General features: G+C 38.6%; 1 protein-coding gene across 4 annotated transcripts in view; it reads right to left on the bottom strand.

Moving 5' to 3' along the window:
* Nucleotides 1-16,394, bottom strand: part of LOC117291220 (dnaJ homolog subfamily C member 13-like) — a 51,661-nt gene that overhangs the window by 5,717 nt on the left and 29,550 nt on the right. For 2 of the 4 annotated variants that reach the window (XM_033772822.1, XM_033772823.1), the window contains 20 exons: nucleotides 15,941-16,056; nucleotides 14,979-15,057; nucleotides 14,610-14,745; nucleotides 13,991-14,175; nucleotides 12,983-13,057; nucleotides 12,080-12,196; nucleotides 11,108-11,287; nucleotides 10,348-10,515; nucleotides 9,783-9,803; nucleotides 7,392-7,505; nucleotides 6,976-7,092; nucleotides 6,654-6,707; nucleotides 5,577-5,706; nucleotides 4,654-4,745; nucleotides 3,540-3,639; nucleotides 2,991-3,065; nucleotides 2,482-2,682; nucleotides 1,752-1,833; nucleotides 990-1,032; nucleotides 259-432 (listed from right to left, as the gene is read on the bottom strand). In XM_033772822.1, the coding sequence (XP_033628713.1) occupies nucleotides 259-432; nucleotides 990-1,032; nucleotides 1,752-1,833; nucleotides 2,482-2,682; nucleotides 2,991-3,065; nucleotides 3,540-3,639; nucleotides 4,654-4,745; nucleotides 5,577-5,706; nucleotides 6,654-6,707; nucleotides 6,976-7,092; nucleotides 7,392-7,505; nucleotides 9,783-9,803; nucleotides 10,348-10,515; nucleotides 11,108-11,287; nucleotides 12,080-12,196; nucleotides 12,983-13,057; nucleotides 13,991-14,175; nucleotides 14,610-14,745; nucleotides 14,979-15,057; nucleotides 15,941-16,056 (2,259 nt within the window). The remainder of the gene's footprint in view (nucleotides 1-258; nucleotides 433-989; nucleotides 1,033-1,751; nucleotides 1,834-2,481; nucleotides 2,683-2,990; nucleotides 3,066-3,539; nucleotides 3,640-4,653; nucleotides 4,746-5,576; nucleotides 5,707-6,653; nucleotides 6,708-6,975; nucleotides 7,093-7,391; nucleotides 7,506-9,782; nucleotides 9,804-10,347; nucleotides 10,516-11,107; nucleotides 11,288-12,079; nucleotides 12,197-12,982; nucleotides 13,058-13,990; nucleotides 14,176-14,609; nucleotides 14,746-14,978; nucleotides 15,058-15,940; nucleotides 16,057-16,394) is intronic. The other 2 variants (XM_033772824.1, XM_033772825.1) reach the window with 1 other exon arrangement.

The following is a 16,394-nucleotide window of genomic DNA, read 5'->3' as shown; positions in this document are numbered from 1 at the left end:
ATTTGATTTCGAGACCTCAGAATTAGATTTTAAGGTCCCGAAATCAAGCATCTGAATCAAGCAACTTCGTATGAAAAGGGTGTTTTTTCTTCCATTATTATCTCGCAACTTCAACGACCAATTGAGCTCAAATTTTCACAGATTTGTTATTTTGTGCATATTATGTTGAGATACACCAAGTGACAAGACTGGTCTTTGACAATTACAAACAGTGTCCAGTGTCATTTAATGACAGATTTCTGTGCACTTTTCACTCACATTTGGATTGTTCCTCTTGATGAGCTCAGTAAACTTCTCCAGCAGTGCGACCATGAATTCTCTGGGCTTGCGCAAGACCCACGTAGGTTGGGCGATGAAGAGACGCAGGAATACGCCCCCGACGATAACCTCGTCTGAAGAATCTGCGTAGGCTACCACAAACTCTTCTGGAATCTACACAGGAGGATAAACAGAGAAGTGTTTAGCTCTATGACTCTTAGATTAGATCAGATAAGATAAGATTAGACTAGTTAAGTAATGAACGGTTGACCACGGGGGAAACTGACTGGGTAATTCTCAAAATAGTTTGGGGTTGAAAAAGGAAAAAGTTTACTTCAGTGGGACTTGAACCTACGACCTCTATAGTTTCATCTAGCCCTATGGTTGTGATGGTCTCCCTATCTTTGTTTTTGAGGTGGGGGGGGGGGGAGCTACGCAACAATAAGCTGCCATGTAGCCAGGGATCACACCCAACTTTACAATTTGCAACTTTTTATTTGTTCATGGCTGCTGCTCGGCAGGTATAATTATGGATACACATTGCACACTACAAATTACACATGACATACACAAGGATTTCTGGCCAAAATAAACAGTTTTGTTATTGTTATCATTATAAATAATTTGGCCATTAATACAAGAAATCGAAAAACACACAGACAGTCAAGTAAGATAAAACTGTAATTGTGATCCAAGAAAATTCACCGCTGAAATCAATGAATGATTCTTACCTTCCAAAGTGCATCAATGTCTGAGTTCTGATTCGCATAATGTCTGGAAAGAAGCAAAAACAATGATGACATTTTCTATTATATTTATTTTTCTAGTTTATTTACAGAAACACTTTGGAAATTCACTCAACCCTACAATATCCATTCAGAATATACGCTGTATGAAGTAACAACTAATAATAGTTTCCCCTCACTTATAAGGTTAGCTCATAGATTGTGCTTTGTGAACATAATGCTGATATATGGGCACAATTATCATTAAAGATACTGCAGTTATGGACAAATATATCACTTGTTATCCCCCAAAATTTTAATATAAGAAGCGTTACCGGTAATGCTTCTAAGATTATGTGTATTCCTGATAGGGATTATTTTTTCATGCGTTGACATATTCACTCCCGATTTTTGGCGATGTCTCAAAAGCACGACCACCTTTTGAAATAAGTTTTACAATGGGTAGTTTTATTGTTTATATATACATTTTGTATAGGATTGAAACATTTGAAGGGTTCCAAAAACCAAACGTATATAGACCCTTTAAAAGTTTAAGCCTGATCCCTACCTTGACGTCACAACTCTAAATTTGCAGCTAATGTCTCACAAGAAAACCAAACGTATATAGACCCTTTGAGCCTAATCCCTACCTTGACGTCACAACTCTAAATTTGCAGCTTATGTCTCGCAAGAGATGAGAGAATTGCTTTTTGCGATCGCATGAACCATAAAGTATTAACCGTTCCTTACAAAGATTCAATCACTTACTCATCCTTCAACCTCTTGATGGTCTGGGAGACTTTCTCTCTCGCCTCATCGTTCCAAATCAATTCTGGATTCTCATGAACACCTGCGAATCATTCAACAAATTATAGATAATCGATAACTAATTTACAATATAACAGACCGCCGAATAACTTCTCCCTCTCTTAAATCAAATATCTGTTACTAAAGTACTTGGTACTTGGTAGGTTTTCCTCCTGAAACTTCCGCTGGGGAACTTAACAAGGAGGTCAGGAGAGCGTCGTCTAATTCGGTTTTGTTGTTGTTGTTGTTTATGACTAGATTGTGAATGTAACTACTTTTGAAGATTTGGTGGGATTTGGAATCTATGAGGGATACATTCTATTCAATGCAAATCAACATTTATTTCCATATTGTAAAATGTACATGCAAACAGTTATAAAGAAGGTTTTATACACGTTTGGTTTGGATTGGGGGGATAGGGGTGGGGGAGGGGTGGGGGAGGGGTGCAGGCAGACACAAAGAAATAAATTTGGCCACGGTACAGACACGCTATATGTACACAGGGGGAAAGGGGATAACGAATAACAAATATATAAACAGTTAAAAACTTGGGTTGTATTGGTTGAATCAAGGAGAAAACGGTTGTACTGCTGCTTTGAATAACGATACAGATGAAAAACGATGGATATCAATGGGCAATGAGTTCCACAAAGCAGGAACACTATGAAAAATTTGAACACTTTACACTTACCTTCAAACATGTGTATGCTAGCCTCAGCGCTGTCTCTCATTGCATCCATGAAGATGGCTGGAAGGAACTTACACAGGATGATCCTGACTCTAGGTCCCATCAGCTTATCAGACTGTATCTTGGCAAAGAGCTCTGCAGACTTCTCCCTGACGTTGGGGTTGGGCGAGTTGCAGAACAGGTCCAAGACATAAACAAGACCACCTTGGGAAGCAAGTATTAAAGGGTTTGGGTACGACACAAACATCCACAGATGTACATAAAACTTACAAGGTTTGAAGATAATGATGGTTGAAAGCTTTCCTTACAATATTACTTGGTGAGGTGCTGGTTTTTTTTTTTTTTTGAGAAATTAGTAAAACAATTTCAGGAAAATTACAATCGAACGGTTCCAAAAACCCACAGTGGGTACATTTGACATCAAAAAAGGTCCACTACTATCTTTGAAAGATAAAACCCATCAGCCAAATGCTACCAAATGATGTACACAAGAAAGGTATGAGAATGCCTACCTTTTGCCACGACTTCTTTGACAATCTTTGTGTTGGAAGATAAAGCACTCAGCGTTTCAATAACAGTCAAGCAACCTGAAAAGGAATGTAATTGAACAAAAATGTATTACTTCACTTTCGCGACCACCCTTCCCTCCTCCTCACCCCTACCCCACACCCCCTGCCTCCGGGAAACGGGAACAAAAAGCCCCTATCTGATTAAAGAGGCCCATCTACATTTAGTATTTCATTTCATTTATTCTGGCTGTGAAGCCAAGGTCTCTCAGAAAAGTGAACTTAACCACTGTACTAAAAATGGAGAGAAGACAAGGAAGACAGTTTCACTTTTAAATATTAAAAGGAGGAAAACCACAAAGAATTATTCCAGGGAAAACCCACGCAGTCAGGTAGAGACTGAAAAACCAATACACATAATGCTCCCAGCAGGATTCAAACCGGGATCCCAGACTTGGAAGGCAAGGCAAGACACCAACTACGCTAACAAACTATTGAGCCAAACCCAAATACTTTAGGGGGGGGGGGGGGATTAAAGGTATTTTGTTGACCAACCTGATGGCAAGGAATGTAGCGTCAGCAGAAGATATGGTAGGACGTTGGAGTCTGCTATGTTGGCTACACACTCCTTATTGGTTGTAACATTTTTAACGACCTGCAAGGAAATTCAGTGACGACAAAAATGAACAACAGTGGTAGTGGCAATGAAAGTGAAGTGATTTAAAAATTGGCGAGGATAGCTAACTTGTTTGCGAGGAGGCTATAATAGGTTGCAATATGGCGTAACGACCATCTTTAAGGGCAATTTGGAACACACAGTCATGCCTTTTCCATAATAAGTGTTCAGGGTTCGATTTCACAAAGAGTTAGGACTAGTCCTATGAGATATACAAATTGCATGGATAGTCCTAAGTTAGGACGAGTAACTGGTCCTAACTCGAGATAAGACTAGTCCTAACTCTTTGTGAAATCCACCCCTGGGTGCTTTTACATGCACTACCATGGTAAAGTTTGATGGTAAAGAACCTTACTCAAGGAAACAAGACCAGGACTCAAACCCACACTCTACTGATCATAAACACTTGGCTTGAGTCCGGTGCCCTTAACCAAACCCGCCAAAATATTGAGAGATCTTACCGAGATATATAACTAAGGGAATAAAAGGGTAGCGACGAGTTCTTAAACAGCCGTTTAAAGCCGGGAGGGTCGTGCCCGTGTGATAAATCGCACCGCCACTACCCTGCAAGGTTTTAAACAGCAGTTTAAGAACGAGTCACTACTCTTTTATTCCCATTCATAAATGCCTTTTTGGTTAAAAGGCGTAATAAAGTAAGAAACTCTGTAAAACTTATCCGTTTTCCGATGTCTTTGAGCTTTGTACGTACGTGTGTTGCATTTGTATGACTGAGACAGTTTTCGAATATATGCTTCGTGCGCGTTAGCCTTGGTGCAAGACGTTTCTCGTTTTCCTGTCACAAACAGCGCAGCCAACTCACCAACAGCGCCCGCATTGCCCTGAAACGTCTTGCACCAAGACTAGCGCGTAGCATCCAAAAACAACCGGTTATAAACAAAGCTCCAGCTGGTCATTATCAACCGTATAAACACCCCCCACGTGACGTGAAGGAATAGCGAAACTGTCTTAAGGTATTTAAGTCTCAATATTTACCTCGAGAGCCAGCATCTGTAGCTTAGTAGCTCCAGTGAGTTTGAGCAAAGAGAAGAGCAACTTGTAATGGCCATTGCACTGAATCTCCGTTCCTGTAATCAGTTTAAAATCAATCAAAGGATTAATATCATTCTGGAAATGATCAGTGAACACTGAAGTTAATCAGAGAATACTGTATGTAGAAGATACACTGAGCTGTTGAACGTCAGGTTCATTTCAGAATGAAAAGTCTTGAACTGAAAAATAATTACATTGAGTTACAAACAAATTTGTTTGCTCACCACCTTGCAAAGTTTTGAAATCCTAGTTTAAAATATAATGATTTATAAGGAACATTTTCCCCCCAAATGTTACAATGCACTAAATGAAAGAATCATTAAATAAGTTCTTCTGGATTGCTGGTGATTATGGATTATGAGGGTTTTCTTTTTAAATCCAAAAACAGTGCAGACGATAAGTTACGTTTCACTCCTCAAATATGAGCTTCTTCAAACTGGCGACCATGTCCAATACTCAGCTGCCTTTTGTACCTTTTCTTGGTGTCAATGAAATCAATTTTCTGATGGATTTTAGGCCAAGTAAAAAAAGAAACATGTTTAGCGTCCCCGCTCGCTTCCTTTTTACAGGCCGCCTCCTTTTTTATTTTTTATTTTTTTTTTTTTTCACTTTTTTTTTTTTTTTTTTTTAAATAGAGTTATTTTAAATGATCTCAGCAAAAACAATCTGAATGTCTTGTCTGAATGCCTCGACTAAATTGTTTCATTTATGTTTTGTGTGTTTCAGCAGTAGAAAAAACAATGGATATTTGACATTTTAACAAAGAATGGCGACCGTCTTGAAATAAAAAATAAAAAGCCCCTTTTTCCTTTTTTTGAAAAACCCGGACGTGAAACATATTTGTTTTTTTACTCGGCCTTACAAACCTGGGTTGTTTTTGATGACGTTGCCCAGAGATTCCAGTGCCATTTCACAGTTACTGAGCCTCTTGGCTTGGGTGCTGTTCTTACTGGTGTCTACTGCCTGTGATGTGATTGCCATCAATGAATGCAGATACTAGAACCAGAAAAAAAAAAGAAAAAAAAATATAAAAAGTGTCCAAATCCAGTGATTTAAATGCAGGCAGTGTTCAAGATTTCTCAGACTAGGGTTGTATTGTCGTGGTTTTCCTTTAATTACTGTTGTAACATTTATTTTTATTTTTAATGAAATTTCGCCTAACATCACAAGGCTGGACTAAGGCCCGGTTCATACTTCCTGCGAATGCGAATGCGAGGCGAATTTGACGTAAATTTGACGTCACAACCCTCCTTTTGCAGCGATATTGCAAGTAAGTTGAACAAAGTTGGACTGCGGCGAATAATTCGTTGCGAATTTGTGACGTCAACATTCGTATCGCATTTGCATTCGCAGGAAGTATGAACCGGGCTTAACACTTCAAGGCGAGGGCTACACTTGACCGATTTGGGCTATCAACCCAAATCAACTGCCACCTACATTGTACTTCTGGGGCTGAAACAGGGTTAAGGCCGGTTTATAGTCGTTCGCGCGATGGTCGCACGACGGAAATCTTGCGCGCAATCCTAAGACTGAGGCCTAAAAAACGTGTCTTTTTATGATTGCGCATCAAGACTTCCATCGCCCGACCATCGCGCGACCGACTATCACTCGGCCTTTACCCCCGTCAACAGTACATAAAGATGCAGACATGTACATGTACATGTAGGGTTTGTTGTGCCACTAACTATTTATTTGCATTTATACCACAAAAGACCCTTTTCGTTGGTAAGCAGTTTGCAACAGCACATACTAGTTTTCATCACTTAATCTCTTAATAAGCCTTTTTGAGATATAGCGGACACAGTGCTACAACACTTTAAGGTTTGGGTAAATGTGTGTGCATACACCCAAACCAAACAGTACACTCCTATCACGTCCGCCTAACCTCAAAAAGGTTTTACAGCTTCTGACACAAATTTACTAATAAGATGTTTTTTTCCTACCTGTGCTTGGGATCCTAGGAAGTCTAGCAAGCTGATAGTAAATCCCTTGGCATCCTGTGAAAAAAACGTTAAAGCAAAGTTATTATGTTGATCTTCTTCCGAGTTCATCATCTTCTCTTCAAATGTTTGGCCAGGATTGGCCACATCTCATAACCTTCTCGTTTGCTGCCATCAGATCTTTAAGGCAGCACTGCTCCTCAAGGGCTGGGCATCGTAGAAGCCGAGGTATAGATTGGGGTGGGGTGAGGTGCCACAATCGCAATTGGTACCATTTTGTTGGTAAAGGTTAAAGATGATCGTCTTTTCGTTGCGCAATACTGACCTCTAGAGGGAAGGATGGTTGGTCGTTGTAAACCCGCACAAAGACTTCTCCGATTATCAGCTCTTTTTCATGAGCGGAGAACAGGAAGTCTGCACCAAACGTTGCGTCGCACTGTCCCTACAAGCAAACAAAATAAAAAGAATCGATTGAAAGGAAAAAGTGATTTCATTATCAATCTGGACAATTCCAATAAAATCTAAACAGTGTGCAGGTATTTTCAAAATGCTTTATACTATCGAAAGCTGCTGTAGCCTTTAATCCACAGTCTTGATTGCCATTAATTTTCAAAGTGATTACCAGACGTATACCTTCCCATCAATCAATCTTTTCTAACTACTGAAAAAATTGAAATCTTGAAAATACTTTTATTTCATTTCTGACAGATTTTGTTTGATAAAGCCAACTTGAGTACTTACTGTTTTGACTTTCTCATCTTGTTGTCTGGCAACAAACTCTGTCAGCTCCGCTCGCGTTGAGTTGTCCCAAATCAGGTACGGATTCTCTGTGTTACTGTTCAAGATCTTCAACACCTGAAGAGAAGAAAAATAGACGAGGTCAAGACGAGGTCAAGGCAATACTTAGTGTGATGGGAATCATAAAATAAGAATTAAAAAAGGGCCCACTTTCATAGCGCTGCTTAATGGTAAGCAAATTTTTGTGATTACCGAGGCAGAAAAATTTGCTAATGTGCAAGCGTAATTCACAGGTTAGCAGAAAAAATTAGGCGGCCATGTTGCACGTTCTCCATGGCTTTGCATTGTGATGTCATTGATTTTCATGAATTAAGCACCAGATGATTGGCACGCCTTTTCGTGCGCTTACGGTTAGCAGGGCATGAAATGGAAATCGCACAGTAAGCACAAAATCGGCCGCTAAGCAGCTCTATGAAATTGGGCCAAGATAGATAGATAAAATGGTTTATTAAAAAACTGTCCTCGCAACACAAAGAATGAATTACAACAACATTACATTTACAAAAAAATACAAATTGAAATTAAATAGGAGGTTCAATAGGACACTAATAATTGAGCCACAATTTTAAATTTCAAACATTGCAAATTAAAAAATAAAACAAATAGGTAGAATAGTTAAGCCACTATTTTACATTTAAAAACATTGCGCAATGACTTCAAAATTAAATTAAATCAGAAAGGGTGTGGCAATAAACCACTTATCATTAGACAAGAATGGAAAAGTAAACCATCAAGAAACCAAGTGAAAGGTCAATACAAACCTGAGCAATAATCGTAACTTTAAGAAAATGTATTACCCTCCAAAAAGAAGAAATTATATTGCTTGCACAAGTTTAAAGCACCAAAAATAATAAACAGTTTAAAAAGTAAAAAATGGCAGATACAAATACTGCACAGGAAGCAATGTATATGGTTTTAAGAATCAAATCCACATGTCCACCACGTACCCAGTCTGGCCATGAAGAAACAAGATAAAAATATTAAGGATATGATTATTGGTCATAGTAAACAAATGGTGATAATTATGGCCACAAGCAGTAAGTACGTGTAAGCATGCAAAAACAGAAGATAGACACCTGTCTGAAATGAAATATTTAAAAAAACATGGATAGAAATTAATAGTTTTTGTTAAGAATGTACATACACAAGTTACTAATGCTTCCCCCGCATGCTCATTTTTGACGAGAGCTCACCTCACTGCTTGCCAATATCAGTTTTGTTTTCATTTTGTGTCATTTATGAGCATTTTCCATGACATTTGTGATGAGATCCGTCATAATGAGTCGTTTGTTGAACGGGGGAATTTTTCTTATCTTTTTTACACATTTGAAAAGAGAATATTCGAGGCTTAAATACTGTAAACAACTCATGAGGATACCACCTTTGACTAAAAGTTGTAAAAGAAAGGCAAGAGAATAAAAATGAGAAACAGGACTTTTAAGTCAAGTTGTTGGTTGAAAATACATTGCTACATTTTATTTCAATGCTAACTCGAGCCTAATTGCCAGATACGCTCACTTGTGCGTGGGTTGTCAGTTCACAGACTGTGTGAAATTTGTCTTCAATCACCAATTTGAATGTTCACAGCTTCACTCACTTCAATTACCAGGGGAAACACTGCCAGGTACATCACTCACCCACCACCATGTATGAGAAAATACAAAACAAGATACAGATACCACAACAAATCATTAGAAAATAAAATTCAAAACAAAAGAACAAAAAACTGTCGGACAAATATTTAGCTCTGAAGCCTGAAGCCAACTTGTTAAATTAAAGGCAGTGGACACTATTGGTAATTACCAAAATAATTTTTAGCATAAAACCGTGGTGACGAGTAATGGGGAGAGGTTGATGGTATAAAACATTGTGAGAAATGGCTCCGTCTGAAGTGCCATAGTTTTCGAGAAAGAAGTAATTTTCCACGAATTTGATTTCGAGACCTCAGATTTGGAACTTGAGGTCTCGAAATCAACCATCTAAACGCACACAACTTCGTGTGACATGGGTGTTTTGTCTTTCATTATTATCTCGCAAGTTCGATGACCGATTGAGCTCAAATTTTCACAGGTTTGTTATTTTATGCGTCTGTTGAGATACACCAACTGTGAAGGCTAGTCTTTGACAATTACCAATAGTGTCCACTGCCTTTAAGTCTTGCCCCCCTATTGATGGTTAATTGCTTATAAAAGAAAAGAACGAAATGCAGCTTTAGGGTTAAAGAAGTATCCACAGTTTTGCGAGGTTCATGGCAGGATATAAGGTATCCATGGTTACTGGCTGTAGGGAGTAAGGAGATTGGTTACTATGGTTACCGATGATGTCATAGCTTACCTCATTGAGCGACAGTGGTACCTAAACCACACCAAGCATGGCATTGAAAGAAGCAATTGGAAGTATTATAGCATGATAACAGTCGAGTATTATTTGACGAAAAACGAAATCTAAGTGTTACAATTAGTGAATATTGGCTGTCAAGATATTGATATATTATCTAGCCTGGTTAGCTGAGTTACCCCGATACAAACCACTTGCCTCTCTTCGCAACTAATGGTGGAGGCATTGGGTGAAATCAAGGGCCATATTCTTTCAAAACCTCAGTTTGACCCTTGCCTGTGTCCACCCCCCCCCCACAAATGCCAAGCTTTTTGGCCAGTACCATTTTCAAATTACTCATCCGAATATGAAAGTCTTATCGTGTGTACATACATGGAATCAAGTTAGTAAAATCCTATATTTTAGCAACGGGATCTGCAACGATTTAATAATTGTTGAATTTGCATTGGGGATAAAAAATATTAATTTGGTTTAACCCTTACACCGCGCGATGTGTGTTAGCACGAGTTCTGTGGAAGAAAAAACCACAGGCATATTACAAAGTTTAATTTGATTGACTAACCTGGTTGAGTGTTTGCAGAGAGAGTTGTTTGGCTAGGTAAGGAGTCAGGAGAGCAGACATGGATTTCCTGATCGCAGGATTCTCCGGTGTCTCTTCTTCCCCTGACCCGTATCCACCGAGCTTGGTCAGGGCCACCAGACTAAGACGCGCTAGATTGTTGGCCAATTGCTAGAGAAATATCAAGAATGTTAAGAATAAACTTTAAATAATAGTTAACTTGTAGTTTATTTAATAGATTTGCATCGGGAATAAAGAATATATATTTTGGTTTTACCCCAAGTTTATTCTTAATCTTCGCACCATGCAAAGCTTCATACATCAATCAAGAATGTTATACAGTAGCCAATATCTCATATCCTGCATATCCACTGCAGCTAATCATAATGAATTTTTCCAATAAATAAAGTCTTCATGAAAAATAGAAGCCTTAAGCAGCTTCCACAGTATAAAACATTTTGAGAAACAATGTGGTTAAGTAATATGAATCTGAGAAGCCCTACCCCATAACATTTTTTCAGATTGTGTATTCCTACAAGGGATTATTCTTCATGCGTGGACATAACCGCTGCAGATTTTCAACAATATCTCAAAAACGCGACCACCTTTGAAATTTTTTGTTCACATGTAAACGTAAATTTTATTGTAAACACCTACATTTATACAGATTTAAAACAACCGAATGTTTCCAAAAACCAAAGGTACATGTTTACTTTGCTTTTAAACATACTGAGTTTTGAGACAGCATTTATAGTCAACCCACCTGTTGGTTAGTCGATGACTCCACGTCTACGCCCGACTCATCCAGAGTGAAGTCATACTTGAAGAGGTAGAGTAGAAGATGCCAGATGACTCCTGCTTGATGGAGATGATCTTGAAGATACTTATCAACAGCAAATGCACTCACACACTTAGAGGATTCTATGCATAGCTGCGTCAGTTGCTGTAAGGAAAGGAAATCATCCGAAATTAATAACAATTCAAACAAAAAGTTAGTGGTCTGCAGTTTCGATCCTAATTTTGCATTTATACCATAGGTTCGAAATTGACTTTGGAGTTCCACTTAAACAGGAAAAAATATATATATCCTATAGTCCTCCCTGTTTTGAACCAGCCAGCTGATTTTGAAAACATGGTTTCAGGTTTCAGGTTTATTTTCCATACCATGTGTACATGTACAATGTAAGGGAAAAACTAATTCAAGAACTTAATAACAGTATGGGGAGGTCGCAGACAAAAAGCCTAGGCTTGTACAGGGTCTGGCCTCTACAAAAAGAATACATATAAATAATGAGTTACAATCATGAGTTTTGAAAATAGATAAATAAGCAATATTCAATATGAATTTATTTATTTAATAATTTAATTTAATAATTATTCATAACCTGACAAGTCAAGAAATTAAATTTAAAAGAAAAATAACCATCTAAAACTTAACAATTTTATTAATATTGAATCATTATGGCAATTTAAGTAAAAGTTCATAAAGCTTCTAGTTATCGCTAACTATATTAAGAAGAAGTTGATTTTTGAAGTGCTTCTTACAAATTCTAATTGAAGTATAGTGGGCATGAAGATCAAATTTTATTCCAAAGGAGAGGAATAAAAAAAAAATGAACAGGCTAGTTCAAAACATGAACAGGCTAGACTGGTATATCGACATGGTGTAAAATGGAGCGCATCAAAATGCTTTCTGACGACAGACATGAAGACAGAGACATCAGACTAGTTTTACCTTGAAGTAGAGGGTGCGACACAAGTCCTTGATGATAGTAGGGATCTCTGTGATACGATCTCGACACATCTCAAACTGAGCTGCTACTGCATAACACTTGATCACATTAACGCACACCTCAAGAGATAAACACACCAACGTACGCTCATAATACAGTATTTTTCAGTGTTATTTTTTTTTTATGGTGGACTAACATATGACAATGTTGGCCAAAATCAGCATTATTTTTGTTTTTGTTGTTGTTCTTTGAGCATGCAGAACTTCACATTATGGCTGAGGTGTTCTGCAATTTTCATTCTCGGATTTTAAAGTCACAAAGGATTAAGATGATCAAAAACTGCCAACAAAATTCACACTTTTATGTAAATGAAATAAAATGTTTACAGGTTTTTTGGTGATCCCCATGCTAGTAATAGTGGTAATTGCTCAAATTAATTGTTAGCATAAAAGCTTACTTGTAAGCGAGATGTTGATAACTATCATAAAACATTGTGAGAAATTGCTCCCTCTGCAGTAACATTATTTTCGAGTAAGATGTCATTTCTCACTAAAATATTTAAATTTGATTTCAAGACCTCAGAATTTGATTTTGACATTTCCAATTCAAGCATCTGAAAGCACACAACTTCGTGTTACAAGGTTTTTTTTCTTCCATTATTCTCTCTACACCAAGTGAGAAGTCTGGTCTATGAAAATAACCAAAGGTGTCCAGCCGTCGATTTCACCAAACTCTTCCTAACTTAGTATTAATCTTAGGACTTAGGACGGGTTCAGTTCCATATCCAAATACGTAGGACGCATTGAACCCATCCTAAGTTAGGACGGGTTACTCGTCCTAACTCGAGTTAGGATTAATCGGAACGTTTCGTGAAATCGGCCGCAGTGTCTTGAAACATTACTTACTTGAACGGCTATATCTTCAGGTTTGCTGGCCAAACTCAGCACAGTCACACAGCGTACAAAGGCTTCTTGAAGAACCTGTTTTTAAATCAAAAATGAAGAATCAACTAAACTCTTCAATTCTGGACTTACAAAAAACTGCATAACAAACAAGCAATGTGGGAACTTTCTAGCTGGGCTGATGAATGTATTCTCATTTTGAATGTTCAACCAAATGTAACCCAAACTAAAACTGGTAATGAAGTCTGGTTTCTTTTCGAAATGAAAATCAGACCCAAAAAGCAGTCCTGAAATTACACAGAGGCCTTGCCCCAATCTTGTCCTCGATGCCCCTTCAAGAGTCTCCATAAACCATAAGATTTTCCACTTTTTTTCACTTTAAGAAAGTACCCTCTGCAAAATGAGAATGGCCTTGCCCTATCAACAAATACAATTCTAGGCCTGATAACTGTCAGCGTGCTGACTGTGAACAAGTTTTTCAACGAAAGTGCCCTCTGCAAAATGAGAACGGCCTTGCCCTATCAACAAATACAATTCTAGGCCTGATAACTGTCAGCGTGCTGACTGTGAACCAGTTTTTCAATGAAAGTACCCTCTGCAAAATGAGAATGGCCTTGCCCTATCAACAAATACAATTCTAGGCCTGATTACTGTCATCGTGCTGACTGTGAACCAGTTTTTCAATGAAAGTGCCCTCTGCAAAATGAGAATGGCCTTGCCCTATCAACAAATACAATTCTAGGCCTGATAACTGTCAGCGTGCTGACTGTGAACCAGTTTTTCAACGAAAGTGCCCTCTGCAAAATGAGAACGGCCTTGCCCTATCAAAGATAAGGCTGTGTCCGTAATGGTGACTTCGGCTACAGCTACGGCTAGATCAGCGCGTCTGCCAGTGTTGAAGAATAGGCAGAGGGCGCACAATCTAGCCAAAGCTGTAGCCGAAGTGGCCGTTTCGGACACGGCCTATACTTCAAGACCTGATTATTGTCAGCTTGATGACTGTGAACTTACCTCGATGCCATTTTCTCGACACAGCTCCTCAGCGTTGAGAGCCGAGCAGTTTACTGTATGGAAGGCCAGCTCGCTAGCTGCTACAAGGAGAGGAGCAGACTTAGAGAAGAGCGCATCATCATGGGTCTCCATCTGTATGGTCTTGATGAGCATCGGGTAACCTGCGTACTTGTATGGCTCCAATACTGGAAAGAGAAAAGTGTAGATTGCCTCAATTTCAGCTCAGACCTAAATGACCACTTGGCGCAAGATTGATTTGGGCCTTCTGGTTGCCTTAAAACAGAAATATTTCCTTCTTTTTCTATTTTGTTAGAATGCAAGTTTCCCCCTAAAAGCCACTCTTGCAAAAGGATACAATACGTTTCTTTTTCCAAATAAGCTCTCTAAAATTGCCAAACACACTTATCATTTATCAATCAGACTTCTGTTAAATATTTCATCTATGGCCCCTTATCGTGAAATTATGCACTTAAAGCCACCATTTTCCACTTTCAGGGTTAATGCAAAATTTCTGCACCAGAGCCAACATTTGTGTACGCAATTTTCGCTTACAGTAAGCAGGTCCATGAAATGTGGTTAAACAGGTCCATGAAATTTGGTCAGATCTAGGTTTTCTTACCATCTTTGTATCTCTCAAACAGTATACTCTGAGATTTGAGTATGAGTACAATGTTGTCTGGGTTAGGACCGTCTGTGTGCTTTGAGGATTTACTACACAGAAACTCATAGGCAGTGCTGACTTTTTCAAACATTTCCTAGAAAGAAGAATGAGAGGAAGAAAGAAAAAAATGTGAAAGAAAGAAATTTAAAGTTTATCACAAAGTGGAGGTTCAGGTTTAATTGTTGCTTGATATGTTTTCCATGATTTTTCCTTTTTTTTTTGGTAATTTCATTGTTTGTGAGTGCATATATTGTATGAAATAAGAAAAAAAGTGCTTGCACTTGAATTTTTTTTTTTAAACTTTGTCACAGAGATTCTTGTACTTACTCTTCCTTCAGGATTCTTATCTGGATGGTACTTCTGAGCGAGACGGAAGTACGCTTTGCGAATAATAGCTTCTTCGTGGCTAAAGTATAAAGAAACATTAACATCTATCATTCAGCTTTATTTATTATAGAATCTCCACTGCTCAGGAATGCTGTTTATTTATTTATTTGATTTGGGGTTGAACAAAGAACGGTTTACAAAAGCAGGATTTGAACCAGCAACCTCTGGGTTAATGTGCCGGCGCTCTACCAACTGAGCTATCTAGCCCTATATTGGCGGTCCCTATTTTGTCTATCTTTGTTTGGGGTGCCAGTCAAAAGACACACAACTGTTATCTGCTGTGTAGCCAAGGATCACACCCAATTTTACAAGACTAACCTGGGAAGGGGCAGCCAGAGTATTGCATTAAGGAGATGCACATTTTTATTTCAGATATCAAATAGTAAACCATAATGGAAACCGACTGTGTAAATTTTAAATGATTTGAGGTTGAACAAAAAAGTGACTAAGAGTGGGATATGATATTTATTGATTTATTACACAGCCAACAGCCCAATTAGTGCCAATAACGGGTCAAATAGGAAACAAGAAGAGATGTTAAGTTTTAGATGCATTCATGTTTTAGATATGGAAAGAAAACCCCAATGGGGAAAACCCATGCAACCACCAATTCAACGCTTGCAATCACCATTCTTCGCTTTCAGGGCAATCACAAGTGCCAGCTTTCTGTGCTACATGTAGCTGTGTAAGCCAAGAATTCCTAGTAACATGGACTTTGCACCCGCACAAGCATGGAATTCCCAGCGTCCGTAACCCTGACTCTTTGCCATAAAATTGGGCCCCAATTTCTGCATGAGCACTTCCATAGAAACTAACCCTGAAAAAGGACTATGATTTCAACTAGACTTGGCTTAGTCAACGGTGGGTCAAGATATAGGAGTGAGACGCTTGACAGGACTTACCCTCCGACTGCCGTCTTGAGCTTTAAGACTTGGTAAGCTTCTTCTATCGACATCGTCGGGGGTTTCTTCTCAACTTCTTTCTTCCACTCCTCTAGAATGTCCTTGAGTAACTTGACCTGTAAAGACCACGTCAAAGGTTGTATCAGAGGTCACATTAAAATTTCATGCCAGTTAGAAGTTAGTGTACGCCGTATCTAAAGTGGCGACTACAGCTATGGCTACGGCTGTTGCTAAGGGTTTTGCTATATATAGGACGGCCTATAAGACATCTTATACCTCAACGCATGATGACGCGGAAATCTAAATAAAGCGGCCAATTCAGCCTAAGGCTAGGAACGGAATTGGCTGATGAGCACTCAATGCAGATGCAGTTAAAAGCCTGAGTTAAACCCACATTTGCAGCTAAATCTTCTCTTTCTTAAAGGTAGGGTGATGTGTTGGTACAAAGTCCCAA

The sequence above is a fragment of the Asterias rubens genome, chromosome 6, assembly GCF_902459465.1.
Source record: "Asterias rubens chromosome 6, eAstRub1.3, whole genome shotgun sequence".
Classification (NCBI taxonomy): domain Eukaryota; kingdom Metazoa; phylum Echinodermata; class Asteroidea; order Forcipulatida; family Asteriidae; genus Asterias; species Asterias rubens.
This window is presented reverse-complemented; position numbering and strand designations above follow the sequence as displayed.